Source organism: Protopterus annectens, chromosome 6.part0, assembly GCF_019279795.1.
Source record: "Protopterus annectens isolate FY-2018-M chromosome 6.part0, PAN1.0, whole genome shotgun sequence".
Taxonomy (NCBI): Eukaryota; Metazoa; Chordata; order Ceratodontiformes; family Protopteridae; genus Protopterus; species Protopterus annectens.
Genome location: NC_056737.1, coordinates 1,250,961,541 through 1,250,976,721, shown reverse-complemented (window position 1 = coordinate 1,250,976,721; position 15,181 = coordinate 1,250,961,541). Strand labels below are relative to the sequence as shown.

The following is a 15,181-nucleotide window of genomic DNA, read 5'->3' as shown; positions in this document are numbered from 1 at the left end:
GCCCCATGGTTCTGTCTATTGTATAATGTTATTTTGGAAGTATAACTTGCCCATATTTGTAGCTCTGTGATAGTTAATGACAGTTAGTGTATCATACAGGAGACAAGTAATAAATAAATGTGTGTGTGCACATATGTGTGCATGCGTGTGCTATCCACAATATACATGCATAAACACTAGCATTCAGACATTGACTGCACACTGAAAACTACCTAAATTGAAAACAATGAAAATAAACACATAAAAGAAAGCAATCTCAAAAGGAAAACAGACACTTTCCTTTTGGGATCAGAGAGCCAAAGAAAACAAAACAAAATAGCTTTTACAAATTGTTATATACTACATCAGGCTGAAGTAAGAGCCAGAGACTGATTTAAGGTTAACACATGAATAAGGTGGAGGCCTTTTATCAAAGCTCACTTGTTACATAAGCCTCAAAGTAAGTAAGTTTTGGAAAGATAGAAGGCAACAATATAAGAAAAATCATTAACCATTCTTTTTGTCCCACAGGTTTGAGAAAATCATAAATAATGCTAATTATGCTGGCTAAAATATTTATGATTCATTATCTTGCACACTATCTCCTTAAAGCCTGTTTTAATTAGATTGATACATCAAAAATATCTTACAATGAAGGCAAAGCCCTGAAGTCCCCATGCAGGAAGTGTTGCCCCCTGCATCTCTTAACTAGTATAATTAACTCTGAGATTGTCAAACCTCAGAACTAAGTTATAAACATCTTTACTAAAGCAAATTTAATGCATCAGTCTTAAATGAATGATCCCAGTTGAGATTAATTGGTAAAGAAACACATAAATACTGGTCAAGAGTTTAGACTGTTAACTGAATGGAGAGTACCAGCTTCACTTATATCATTAAATTACAACCTGAGGAAGGTTCAAATAAAAATCAAATAAAAACAATCATCAAATACTTTAGCTCAATAAGAAAAAAAAATATTTGCGTATGTAGGACAGCAAACTAATTTTATGACTATCCTTTTTAGTCTTGCTCAAAAGTGAGATGCATTTCTATTAAGCAGCCCAGATTTGCGATACCTTCAGGATATTCAGATTATATTATAATGCAAATAGACATTTAAAACTTGTTTTTAATTCTTCTAATGCAGCTTGATCTCACAGCTTCTAAACATTATTAGATTTTTAACAGACTTTAATGCTTCTCAAACCTCAAGTGAAATTTGTTACTAGAAACATCTTCCTGGACTTTTCTCATAGGCAAAGATTACTTAGAAATGTTTTTGTAGAAAGATTCTGCTGTGCTTTCCTTAGTCAAATATTTGTTTTCCTGTAAAAAGCAATAAACACCTTGCACAATAATTTATGACTAATATTTAGTCATAGTACACATTAAACAACACTTGATAGAGTGCACAGAATGGCTATGCTAAGAAATACATTAGTAATTCATTTTAATTTACTAACATCCTGTTTATGGCTCTAGATATATAATATTCTGCACTGGCACAGGCTTAATTTGTGCTAAGGTGAATTATTTAAATAGCATAAAAGTTAATTCTGCATCAAGGCTTTTCAGTATTTTGCAGCTTTAGGACTGTAAATAAAAAGTGATTAGTCAGATTGTCATCTCATGTGTATCTGAATAGATGACACAGGATTTGAACTAAAACACTAGCAAAAGCAGAAAGCTTGTTCACTAAACTAGCACCCACAACTTAGAGGGCACAATTCCCAAAAATATTGGAGCCAAAACTAACTTTTATAAAACTACTCTGAAACCCTACTAGTTACTAATAAAGTCTTTTGTATATAAAGTCTAAAATATCTTATCTAATGCTTGCAACAAGATTTTGTATAAACTGTGAAAATTTCTGAACTGTTGACATTTGTAGTATTTATCTGTACAACTAGTACCAGAATGTTTGTAGTATGGTAATCTCTTGGAGCTTATCTCCCCGGGACTCTACTGAAAATGCACATGTATCCAGTTAGACTATCTCGGTCAACAAATGTAAAATAAAATAAATAAATAAAATAAAACCTCAGTGTTGTAAAAAAATGGCTTCCACTTCTGAGTTACTTTCTTGCTATGAATGTAACAAATGCCACATATGGAGCAGTTCAAGCCCTGACTAGCATTCAATTTTTTATGCCAGTGTAGCACAGTGCAATACAAAGTGAACTAATGTACTTCAGCCTTGATGACTGCAAATGTAGCATCAACATTCAGGTCTAAATGCCGGTAGTACAGTTTGCACTCTTAACATCTTGCACCTGGGTTGGCTGCCCTTTCCCCACTCCTTAGCTACACCTCAGAGAAACCACTTCAGGCAAAGAGCATATCATTCCATGTTTGAATCTCAGCCTAATCTTGCTCAGCAGCAATCATGACCCTATACTTTTAAACTGTTGTTATAATATTGCTATATTGTAAATTTCTGATTAATCTCCTTACATTCTCAGTTCTCTCTACTTCTTTTACTCTGTTTTCCATCTCTTCTATCCTCCTTATTTACTGTTGCCAGTGCCAGTGCATTTCAGAGTATATGGACCTTTATTCCCCGCAGTCCTTACTCCTAGTCCCTTTATTTGTATGACTTAATTCTGTGTGTAGCTCTTTCATAAAGGAATTATTACTGTAAATGTAAAACAAATTGTAAATTTACTTCTATGCAAAACAGATTGTTTACTTGATGCATTTCACAAGTTGCATTATTGCCCTATTTTCTCATGCACATATTTCATTCCCTGTTGCACTTGTTGCTACGGTTCACGTTAACTCATTTAAGTTATTCTTCAGGTGGATATTTATAGTCTTTATGCTCCTTTTCTGTATGTCTTGGAATGGATTGTGTCTAAAATGTTTTTTGGACCAGTGTACTTACCCAATTAACAAACACATACATAGATACATAAATAAACATTTAACAATGTTTTTATGAGTTACCCCTCACCCAGCCTGAGGGCCATGCCTCTTCTTCCATATCCCTAACTACTGTAACTCTTGAGTTTGTTGTACCTCATGGAAAAGGATAGTTTTCATTTCTAGTAGTAAAATTTTTGGCTCAGGAAACAAAGAAAAAAATTACCTTGGAACCCTTTTAGTTAAATGTGATACAGTACAGCTTCTGAATTCTAATACATTTAATGTATTCACCTGTCCTTTCCTTCCTGCACCAGTTTCTGTTAAGCCATGTCTCCAAGATTGAGTTGTAAGGATTCATTTTTTACTAAGAAACATTGTAACTTTTCAATGATGAATGGTGCCAACTGCACAGTTCTTTAAAGTACATAGTACCCACTTTCTGAAATATGAGCAGTTTCACAACATAGAGTTATGCAGAAAACTGATACTGTCCGCAGAACTCCAAATCAGTGCATTGAAGCTATATATTTTGTAGACCTTTTTGGTACATAGTGTTCCATAATGAGCAGTGTGCTAATGTCTTCAACACTGCCCTGCAATAGGTAGAACCATGGAGGACCATGAGCTCAGCAAGATGGTTCCATCCATCTGCAGTAGCAGTGTCACAGAAAAAAAAAACTGTGGTATCTTCAGTGCAAGGTATATGAACCCTGGCAGTACAAGAGATGTGTTAACTAACTGCCCCTGTAAATGTTCCTGTATGTACACTGATGCTTTTTGAAAGGTAACAATGTGAAATGTTGTGGAGCAATGTCATCTGTATTCTGGTACATCCCACAATGCATATTTTCATATACCTTGCACTGAAGTTGCCAAACTTTTGTCTTTAGGCAATAATAGTATGCATGGAGGGAAAGCTCTGACTGAGCATTTCATGCCCTATGGCTCTGCCAGCTATACAGAATTTTGGAACTGTACCTTGCCCATATTTGTAGCTCTGTAACAGTTACGACAATCAGTGTATTATACAGGAGACAATGACTGTATTACATCTACATTGCCCAACTGGCTGATGTACATATCATGTTATTCTGTATACTACAGGAAACTCATCAAAAATAATGGCTGCACTACCCACTATAAAACACATTTCTAGCCAGAGCTAGACAGTGTACATGGCAGTATGACATAGTAGCCTAGTTCATCACTGTTTAAATAGTACATTTAGCATTATCCATCACATGATGTATGGGTATGTAAGAGAGGTTCGGCTGCATACCTCATTCTGCATATCAGTATACCATTCCCATTTGCATCTCATTATATATGTTTGCATCACCACTTATGTAAGCAGCTGTCAGCATCATCAAGTACTATTGGCCTCTGCATCTTGCAGGTGGATTCCTTATGCTTGGCAAAATATCAGCATTGGAAGAGAAAATATGCAACTGAGATGTACTTTACTTTAACCTTGCCACTGTAAGTTTAAATAAGTGTTTGGGAAGTCAGTTGGCTGCGTATGTATTTAAGTTTGAATATATACATACATATGCCTGAAGAACTTTATGAATAATTTTTAGTTTGCCTTTATTCAATTTCTGATGCCTGGAGTGTGCATACATTGTTTTATTGATATATCAGGGCTTACTGCTACAATGGGTAAATGCTGTATGTGTTTGTACTGATCAGCTCAGAAGATTACATATGGAGTGAAGCTCTGATTATCTGAGTAGTGCCTTTGGGTTTTCAGATGGGCATGATGTGCAGTATATTGACTGATCAGCTCAGAAGATTACATATGGAGTGAAGCTCTGATTATCTGAGTAGTGCCTTTGGGTTTTCAGATGGGCATGATGTGCAGTATATTGACTGATCAGCTCAGAAGATTACATATGGAGTGAAGCTCTGATTATCTGAGTAGTGCCTTTGGGTTTTCAGATGGGCATGATGTGCAATATATTGACTGATCAGCTCAGAAGATTACATATGGAGTGAAGCTCTGATTATCTGAGTAGTGCCTTTGGGTTTTCAGACGGGCATGATGTGCAGTATATTGACTGATCAGCTCAGAAGATTACATATGGAGTGAAGCTCTGATTATCTGAGTAGTGCCTTTGGGTTTTCAGACGGGCATGATGTGCAGTATATTGACTGATCATCTCAGAAGATTACATATGGAGTGAAGCTCTGATTATCTGAGTAGTGCCTTTGGGTTTTCAGATGGGCATGATGTGCAGTATATTGACTGATCAGCTCAGATGATTACATATGGAGTGAAGCTCTGATTATCTGAGTAGTGCCTTTGGGTTTTCAGACGGGCATGATGTGCAGTATATTGACTGATCAGCTCAGAAGATTACATATGGAGTGAAGCTCTGATTATCTGAGTGGTGCCTTTGGGTTTTTAGATGGGCATGATGTGCAGTATATTGACTGATCAGCTCAGAAGATTACATATGGAGTGAAGCTCTGACTATCTGAGTAGTGCCTTTGGGTTTTCAGATGGGCATGATGTGCAGTATGTTGACATCTCTGAATTAGGCACCATGATTAGTATTGGGGCTTATTTGCCTATTTACTATGCACCAAAATGCCTGTGCTACACAGTAACATACATGATGGCCAGTGATGACCACTGACCTCATCTGTGAATAGTGACCATATATTCATCTCATAATTGCCATGCACCAATTTTGCACTATGTATTGCGCATGTCTGTGAATGTTGCCGATAGTTATTACAGTGCAAACTGTTTCTTTCTAATTGAAGTGTGTCAGGCAATGCTAACTGCAGATACCTAGTAAAGATAAAGGAAGAAAAGAAGAATAGTATTTAGACTTTGCACTGCAATGGTTTTTATTTTCTTTGTGTCTGGTAATTCAGTCTGGTGTAGACTATCGATCCTATTTTTGACCTTAAAACCTTGATTTCTAGATATTTCTTTGCATCAAGCAGTCAGCTGACTGAGAAAGCCGTGGGATTGTATGCTCTGGTTAGCCCAGGACTGAAAGGATAAATACCAGGAAGCATGTATCTAGTGATGGTACTGCAGTTGTGTGTGCTGCCATGACGTGTGAACCTTTAGAAACATGTAAGCTGTGTTGGATAGGGTTTTGTGCATGTGCATTGCACAGATGTGGGTGTACACTGAACCTGTATACACTGTGTGGGTATACACTGAACCTGTATACACTGTGTGGGTATACACTGAACCTGTATACACTATGTGGGTATACACTGAACCTGTATACACTATGTGGGTATACACTGAACCTGTATACACTGTGTGGGTATACACTGAACCTGTATACACTGTGTGGGTATATACTGAACCTGTATACACTATGTGGGTATACACTGAACCTGTATACACTATGTGGGTATACACTGAACCTGTATACACTGTGTGGGTATACACTGAACCTGTATACACTGTGTGGGTATATACTGAACCTGTATACACTGTGTGGGTATACACTGAACCTGTATACACTATGTGGGTATATACTGAACCTGTATACACTGTGTGGGTATACACTGAACCTGTATACACTATGTGGGTATACACTGAACCTGTATACACTGTGTGGGTATACACTGAACCTGTATACACTGTGTGGGTATACACTGAACCTGTATACACTATGTGGGTATACACTGAACCTGTATACACTATGTGGGTATACACTGAACCTGTATACACTGTGTGGGTATACACTGAACCTGTATACACTATGTGGGTGTACACTGAACCTGTATACACTGTGTGGGTATACACTGAACCTGTATACACTACAATTCACATCTGAAACAGAAAAAAATCAAAGGGGAATCCACAAGCTGTACTTCTTTGGTAAACAAGAGACTTTATTCATTTTCATATGCACAACTCAGTTCCCACTAAGGTCACATTTCAGATCATAGATCACTGTCATACCTGGTTGTCTTCTTCTTCTTCTTTCGGCTGTTCCCGTTAGGGGTCGCCACAGTGGATAATCTGTTTCCATTTCTTCCTGTCCTCAGCATCTTGCTCTATCACACCAACCACCTGCATGTCCTCTCTCACCACATCCATAAACCTTATGTTAGGCCTTCCTCTTTTCCTGTTACCTGGTAGCTTCATCCTTAGCATCTTTTTCCCAATATACTCAGCATCCCTCCTCAGCACATGTCCAAACCAATATAATCTTGCCTCTCTGGCTTTGTCTCCAAACCTTCAAACCTGGGCTGACCCTCTAATATACTTATTCCTAATCCTGTCCACCCTCATCACACCCAGTGCAAATCTTAACATCTTTAACTCTGCCACATCCAGCTCTAACTCCTGCCTTTTTGTCAGTACCACTGTCTCCAACCCATATAACATAGTTGGTCTCATTACCCTTTTGTAGACCTTCCCTTTCACTCTTACTGGTACTCGTCTGTGGTTGTATGGTGATTAATACCTTAGACTTGGGCAAAAACAGACCAATTTGTTTCTGCAAGAAGCAGGTACTGCATGTTCCTATTGGTCACACCAAACAGTTCAGTTTTACAAGGAACACAGAAATAATAGAGAGTAAAGTTCAAGAGACAAATCTTACTACTGGTTACACACAAAAAGTGTAGAAGCACAAAGTGATTTATTGGCTTTAAAGGAACAGTAAAACATTAACACTGTCAAACTGACAGCTATACACCTCTGTGCTTCTTTGGTTAAGAATTCTGAACAAATACAAAAAATAATGAGGGGAGTGGCAAGGGTGAAAATCAGGGATAATTTGTATAGAAGAACAGGATTTGCATAAATATGTATTTTCTAAAATGTAACAGCTATGTAACTCTAGTGTCTGGCTTTATATATTGTCTGCAGTCCTCAGTGATTTACCAGAAAAAAATCAAAAAAATTATTAGAGCACAGGAAAATATGAGACAAACTCACGACAAGTGGTAGGCATGGACAGCAGGCAGAAATGAAACCATTTTACCTTCTGCCACTCTTTTGCCAGCCAGCCTGTCAGTTGTTAGTCCCTAGTACGAGACTCAATCATTGCAATGCTTAGGGGTATGCATGACAGTTGTTAGGCACCTCCTAAGTACTGTTAGGATTGGATCTCGCAGTAGGGAAGGTGTTAACTAGTTTATTTTTTTCTTCAATATCAGAGTGTAACCTTTCATTTATCATGTTTGACTGCTTGGTTAAAAGTTCTTAGTATTTTGTTAGGCAAAGCAGATCATAATTTCGGCAAGACAGATACAAAGAATTTTCACTTTTCTCCACTGCTGAGTGACTGCCGAGTTAATATTTTTAAGGAATGGAGACTTAATCAATTGTTTATTTTGTCCCTATCATTAATGTTTTTTTAGTATATAAAAACTGACAAAGTGTTATTTAAAATTACTATTTGTTTAAACATAGCAAAAATGTGTTAACAGTTAAACAAACAGTACACAGAAAGAGAATATCAAAATAAACAAATGTCCCAATTCCAGAAGACTTGCTCTCAGTGTAAGTGACCACTGAAAGCAGGTGTTTTGGAATCTGGTGCCCATAGTAAGTCTGTTTATAACAGGTCTTACACCAAAATAAGTCACTTACACTAAGAGTAGGTCTTTTAGAATCAGTGCAGACTTATACTGATTGCAACTCTTTTGGAATCTGGCCCAAAGTGTACAGTGACTTACAGCTAAGTGTAGTTATAAATCAGAGTTGCAGGAACAATCATAATTAGTGTCAAGCGCATATACATTATAAAAAAATTGAGAAAAAGAAGAAAGGAATATGCATTACTCGAGCCTCTGCTGAAAATGGACACTAGTGTTCTGTCAATTATCCCAGTAAACAAATGTAAAATAAATAAACAAATACAGAGTGGAATCACATGATATACAGGACATCTGACGAATAATACCAGACTTACACTGCAGATTCATAATTTGCAAGCATGTTCAAACAATTGCTCTTCCCTTGAATTAGAGGGGTGAATGTATGGTTTTAAAAGTAATTTTCAAAGATTTCCGTTAGGATATTTAAGTAAATTAAAAACAACATTTAGGTTTTGGTATGAAATTATGTAATGTAGAATTTTCTCAATGTTATCCTAAATATGAACCTACCAATTTATGAGTCTGGCATCTTGATGCTTTTAGGTTCCAAACCATTTGATGGCACTTCATATGTTGTTCAGTTTTGTTGTGAGAAAAATGGCTTTTAGAAGAGGATGCTGTCTTGCTGATCCGTAGCTGTATAAAAAGCACTGTCCACTTCTACTAGACTTCATTGGAATAATGATAATTGAAATCCATCATAGGTAGCAGCAGTGGTGTTTTTGCATTCTGCACTATGCTGCACCGACTGAACCCTTCAGATTTGCAAGTTTTCATTATTCACTTTTGTTTACCTTTCTGTTGTTCTTGTTCTATGCTGCATGTTAAATGTTAGACCACACACACACACACACACACACACACACACACACACACACACACACACACACACACAGCCTATTTCAATAAGGTCTGATAGAAGCACAACCAATTATCATAATATATGTGCTGGTATGAAAGTACTCCATTCTATCTGAGCTAATTCATGACCATTGGTGCAAAAGGGCACAGAATAGAAGAATACGTTCCTTTTATAAATTGACTGGTATCATTGAAATGAAATTAATTATTTGTAGGTTAAAATATGAGTGAAATTAAATATGAAATGTAATTATTTTCATTACATTTGTTTTTTCTTTTTTTCTTTTCTGGGAGTTATACTCTTTGCATCTCCTGTGTAGGGCCTTCAGTTCTTTGTTCCCTTATGAAATATATCAAATACGTTATTGCACTACCTTGGAAATAAAGGGACACTATGACTGGCTTCATCAAACAAATTGTGATTCATTAATCTACATGATGTTTCAGGGGAAAGTCTGCTTTGTTAAAGCCTCCTTCAGCATACGTTTCAATAATTAGAAAGTATGGCCTTCATCTATGTTGCCTACGTTCTCTTCTTTCATTGCCATAAAATTCAGCAGTATTAAAAAAAATGTAGGACATAATCAGATATTTTCTCAGAGCATGGAAGCCATGTCATACCCCATTGGCCATACATCATAAGACTAGGCTAGGCCTTCCAACTAATCCTTTCTTTTGAAATATTTTTATTAATTTTTAATAAAACATATTTACAGAAAAAATAATACATTTCAAAGAATTAGCAAAAATAATCAAGTTAACAATGAAACATAGCCAATTAAATTTATGAATTCATTCATATTTGGCAATTAATGTTTGTAAGTTATCCCAACAACCAAAATTCACAGTAATTTTTTTAGATCTCAGTTTTATCACCTTTTCTTTTTCACACAAAGCACTGCTAATTCTAAAAATATATTTAAGCAAATGTGAATAATTAGATCCACTTGTTTGTTATTGTCTTTATGGCAATAACTAACCAACTCTAGGACACAGAATTCTATTTATTTGTTACAGATTCCAGAAAGGGAACATTTATAAACATTGTGACCCTCTCTAAATCACAATTATCTGACCATTGACCTTTAAAAAAAATAATTTCTTGCCAGAAAACTGTATAGGTTCATAGGTTAGTACTAAGCTAACTGCTCTTGTGAGCCATTTTAAGCCTAGCCAATTATCCCTTGTGAGACTCAAACCCTGCACCTTGTGTTTGTAAGGCAAACACCTTAACCATTAGGCCACTCTCCCAACCCCTCTTAACCTCTTTACAGGCTACAAAAAATTGTAACCATCTGCTTTAATATCCTCATAACATCTCCAACACTATCTTCTTATATTTTGAAATTCTATGAGAAGTAATAAAGAATTTGTTTAAGTACCTCGACATACAGATTTTCCCACTATAGACTAGAAGTCTGACCAATTGATTTCAACATTATATTTCTATACTCATTACTTGTTAAATCATTTAAACCACTAGTTTCAATAAACTTTAGGCAGTTCTTATCAATATTATTTTTATTTGAGTGACTTGTTTATATAGTATAGGTAAACATCCTTTGTAGGAGGTTTGTAGGTTTCTAGGTGTTACACCTTCCAACTAATGTTGATGGACCAATTGGTTTTCATATTACATTATGGTAGACATTCCATCAGTAGCAAGCTATACCAGAATATGCAGTTCTCATAATGAAAATTCCCTGCCCAGGTTGTTGTGAGTCGAATGTCTTCTTCTCAGCATACTGGGAGGTGTATTAGGGGTTTACTTTATTTTTTTGGATATATAGTCACAGAACAGAAGTTAGCCATTATCGATGGACTCTGAATTAAGTAAATAGAATACCTCCTGGTATGAAATTCAACTCCTTCCCTCAAGACAGGTGAAAATTGTGTTACATTACATGTATGGTAAGATGTAACATTACTTTAAATGCCTGACTTTTGGCTGGCCATAGTGAAGACATTCCAAAATCTGACAAATAAATATATTTGTCCCCAGCAGGACCACTGGAGGATTTTAAGCTTAACATGTAGGAGAATTCCTAGTAGAATCCCCATTTACTTATGGAATGGGTATAGGGCAGATAAGTTGCCACATGCATTAACAATGCATGCGGGCAATAGAAAGTATGGATCTAGATACTTATAGAATTTTGGGAATAAAGACACTATATATGGCTATAGACTTTCACAGCAAACCTAATTCAGAAATGGCCTAACAATGTACATATGAAGACTGGACAAGAGAATTTGGAAACTGCTATTCCAGACCATAAGGACATTAGACCACTGGATTATTGTAATTTTATTAATTTGAAAACTGTTTTGCATTGGTTATGGACTTCTATGCAGTTCTTGAAGAAAGGAGGTTGTACGAATTTCAGCATGTGGGAAGTGCTGGCCTTCAGATGTAGAGTATGAACACATGATTAGAACCAGTCTGCCAGCTACAAAATTGAAGAGCCTTCTGCACCAGTTTAATTTGACTAGCTGTTATTGTTTAATTCTTTGAGGTCCCTCACCTAGTCTGGTTAGGTCTGACAGAGTACAGATTTTCCAGGCTATAGCAGCAGCCAAGCATCTGATTGCAAACTATTAGAAAACTTTCCAGCCTTGTCTGTGGTGACCATGTTGTATAATTTATCACATAAGATGCTGTATGATAATCTTTGTTTCAAGGCTAGTCAGCAGACATCAGCCTCAGAGAGAAGTTCTTAACCTTTATTCTATGCAGGAAATACAGACCACCTTCAATAGCAATGCTGATGATGGTAAGGGCTTTTATGCTTTTTCAATTATTCTGTTATACTGATAATAATATCACTTGCTGCAATATAATTTGTTTTGTATTACATTTTCAGACATTTTATCAGTCTCCCTTGGTCTCTCTCTCTATTTGTCTCTACTTTGTTGATGGTAATAAAGTAACAAAGATAACAAATAAAATATTTTACATTATGTACTGAGATAACAGTTTTAAAGTTCAGATGCAGTTATTAGTAACTAGAATAAATAATGCTAGGTTTTTAAATGTTGTGCCTTTGATCATATTTTATGTTAGAGATAGTAGTATTCCTCACTTGGAAATGGGACAGCAACAAGCTTTTTAAAATTAAATATTCTGGAAGAAAGTTCCTAGCTCTTATAAAAGTTATGCAATAAATGCATGCATAGATAGATCGATAGATACACAGATATGTGTGCATAATTATTAGAAGAATCGAGCTTTAATAAAATGTTAACATTCATCACATTTAATTGTTGCTCCTCTAGGGCTGCCACTACTTGTTCAGAGGACAATAGCAAGAACTATTGTCCTTCAAGAAACCGTGGGCAAGGGTCGCTTTGGGGAAGTGTGGCGTGGAAAATGGCGGGGCGAAGATGTTGCTGTGAAGGTCTTTTCGTCAAGAGATGAAAGATCATGGTTTCGAGAAGCAGAAATTTATCAAACTGTTATGTTAAGGCATGAAAATATTCTGGGCTTTATCGCTGCTGACAATAAAGGTAAGACTATTCTAGCACATCTTAACACTGATACAGGTACATGAAAACAGGTAGATAAAAACAGACAAGCACAGGCCTGTACATACATTGTGGGACAACTGTGTAATAATACCCGTACATGACAAAGGCAAGAAGTGAGTCGGTAGGTTTGGAATGGGAAATCAATGTGTTCTTCTCAAAACAATGTTTAGCGACTTAGAACTGAGCTATGTAAATAATGCAAATATAAGGTCTATTCTTTAATACAAGATGACTTTCAGCTTTATTTGTATTACTTTTGTATTCCTCATATGGATGCCTGTAGAAGCAAATTTTTAGATATATTTTACAACATATAAATGTTTTATATATATATATCTATTATATATGTTTATGGATATATATCTATAACATCTATCTGTCTATGTGTAGGTCATAAAAAACAAACAATAAAGCTAGAAAAGTGTTTGAACACACTCAGTCATGCTTCTACCTTTGCTGTTTGGTGGATTTTATAACTTGTTTGGACCTTCCAGGCACCTACACTATTTTTTTTTCACTCCAAGCAGTTTGTGTGTCATTTATATCTATACATCTATATACAGCTATATATGATATATATATATATATATATATATATATATATATATATATATATATATATATATATATATATATATATGTATATACGGCTCTACTTTAAAGCATCACAGCCAATATTTTTAAACAGCATTTACTCAAGATGAAAATCGCGTTTTAAAGTTTTCACAATTTTCATTTTGGCAAATTGATGTTTGATGATGATATGGGCTGCTATGCTTCAAAGTATATATATATAATATATATATATATATATAAATATATATATATATATATATATATATATATATATATATATATATATATATATATCAATGAGTTGTCATCAAGTGCACTCTCTTGAGTGTGTGTTATTTAAATTAAAGGAATCGAATGATATGCAGGTTGAGGAGGAAGTATGTTCACTTAGTGTTGACAATGGTGAAATCACCGAATACCAGAGTAAGGTAGTTTCACTATTATCCAGTATTATACAATGTCAGAGTTAGTAGACTTGGCCCCTGCAAACGACACTTACATAAAGCATTTGCACTTTCTTTCATAACACTGTATTTTACTTTGAAAGACAGAGTTTTAGGAAAGTGTATTTCATTAGGTTGCACACACAGACACACAGATGTACACACATACACCCCCCCCAACACACACATGCATGCTACGTATTGTAGAATTGTGTGTTGGATGTTACCAAATATTGAAGTACACTAAGAAATCAACCTGTGTATATTCTGATACCGTTTTAGTCAAGATATTTTTTTTCTCTCTTGCATTTTTGCGGTACGATAACTTCCTCCAAATATTTTTTCGACGTATATTGTGTGGTTTTATCACTTATGATTTTAGTTTTCACAGATCCCTGGATTTAATTCCTAAACTTAATCTTGTCTGCAAGGAAAACCAAAGGCTCACTGCTGATGGAAAAAATGTGGAATTTCTGAAAGTAAAGCGGTGTAGGGCATGCACTGATGGAGGAAGTAAAAAATCATGTCAAATACTTTGACCAGGAACTAGATGACTGGATCAAAGATGGACACTGAGTAGGATGCAAAAAGACTTCACAAGTGTGTTGGCTATGTTAACAAACAAGAGTTGCTCTCTTAGTAGCTCAGGTAAAACTACGCCTAGAAAATATAATACAAAAGGCAACAATAATAGTAAGAAATGAAGTTTTCAGAACATCTTGCAAAGTCTGTTATGTATATTTCACTCAATGCATAGTTCTTATGCATGCTGTTTGAATATCATCCTAGCATGAGTTCAGTGTACTGTATATGTACCGAAACTAATTAGTGTGATGTGATGACACCTACACAAACATCACTGCATATCTTTCTAAGGTATATTGCAACTGAAATCATCAAATATTTTATGCTCAGGTGACATTAATGAGCTACCTTGCTTATGCCTAGGTCATGAGTGTAACCATCCATTAGAATCAGCACCCCCCACCTGCTAATAAATATACCTAAATTATTGATTTGCATGTTTCTGACTATGTAAATTCCATTAGTTCCTGTTCCATGTATTTGGTGAACTTGAATAGAGTAATATTTATAAAAAAGGTACAAATGAGATCAGGATATTGGAGAGGTTGCTTTCATTTAATTGACATGGCATTTTTTTTATCCACCTATAGTATCAAAATAAATCAGTTTGATTATAAAACACAGATGGTCAAGTATTGCAAAAAGATAATATAGACCTGATAATACTTTCATAAACTGACTTATTGGCTTAAACTAAAGTGCCATTGGAGAGGAGATAAGTGACACTAGTTATTTTGGTCTGATTGAAGATATCA

General features: G+C 35.5%; 1 protein-coding gene across 8 annotated transcripts in view; it reads left to right on the top strand.

Annotated features, from left to right (window-relative positions):
* The window catches only part of ACVR1C (activin A receptor type 1C), a 1,029,031-nt gene that overhangs the window by 389,598 nt on the left and 624,252 nt on the right, over positions 1–15,181 (top strand). For 7 of the 8 annotated variants that reach the window (XM_044074848.1, XM_044074841.1, XM_044074843.1 and 4 more), the window contains one exon: positions 12,571–12,801. The exons of the other annotated variant lie outside the window; for it this stretch is intronic. In XM_044074848.1, the coding sequence (XP_043930783.1) occupies positions 12,571–12,801 (231 nt within the window). The remainder of the gene's footprint in view (positions 1–12,570; positions 12,802–15,181) is intronic. 8 annotated transcript variants of the gene reach the window in all.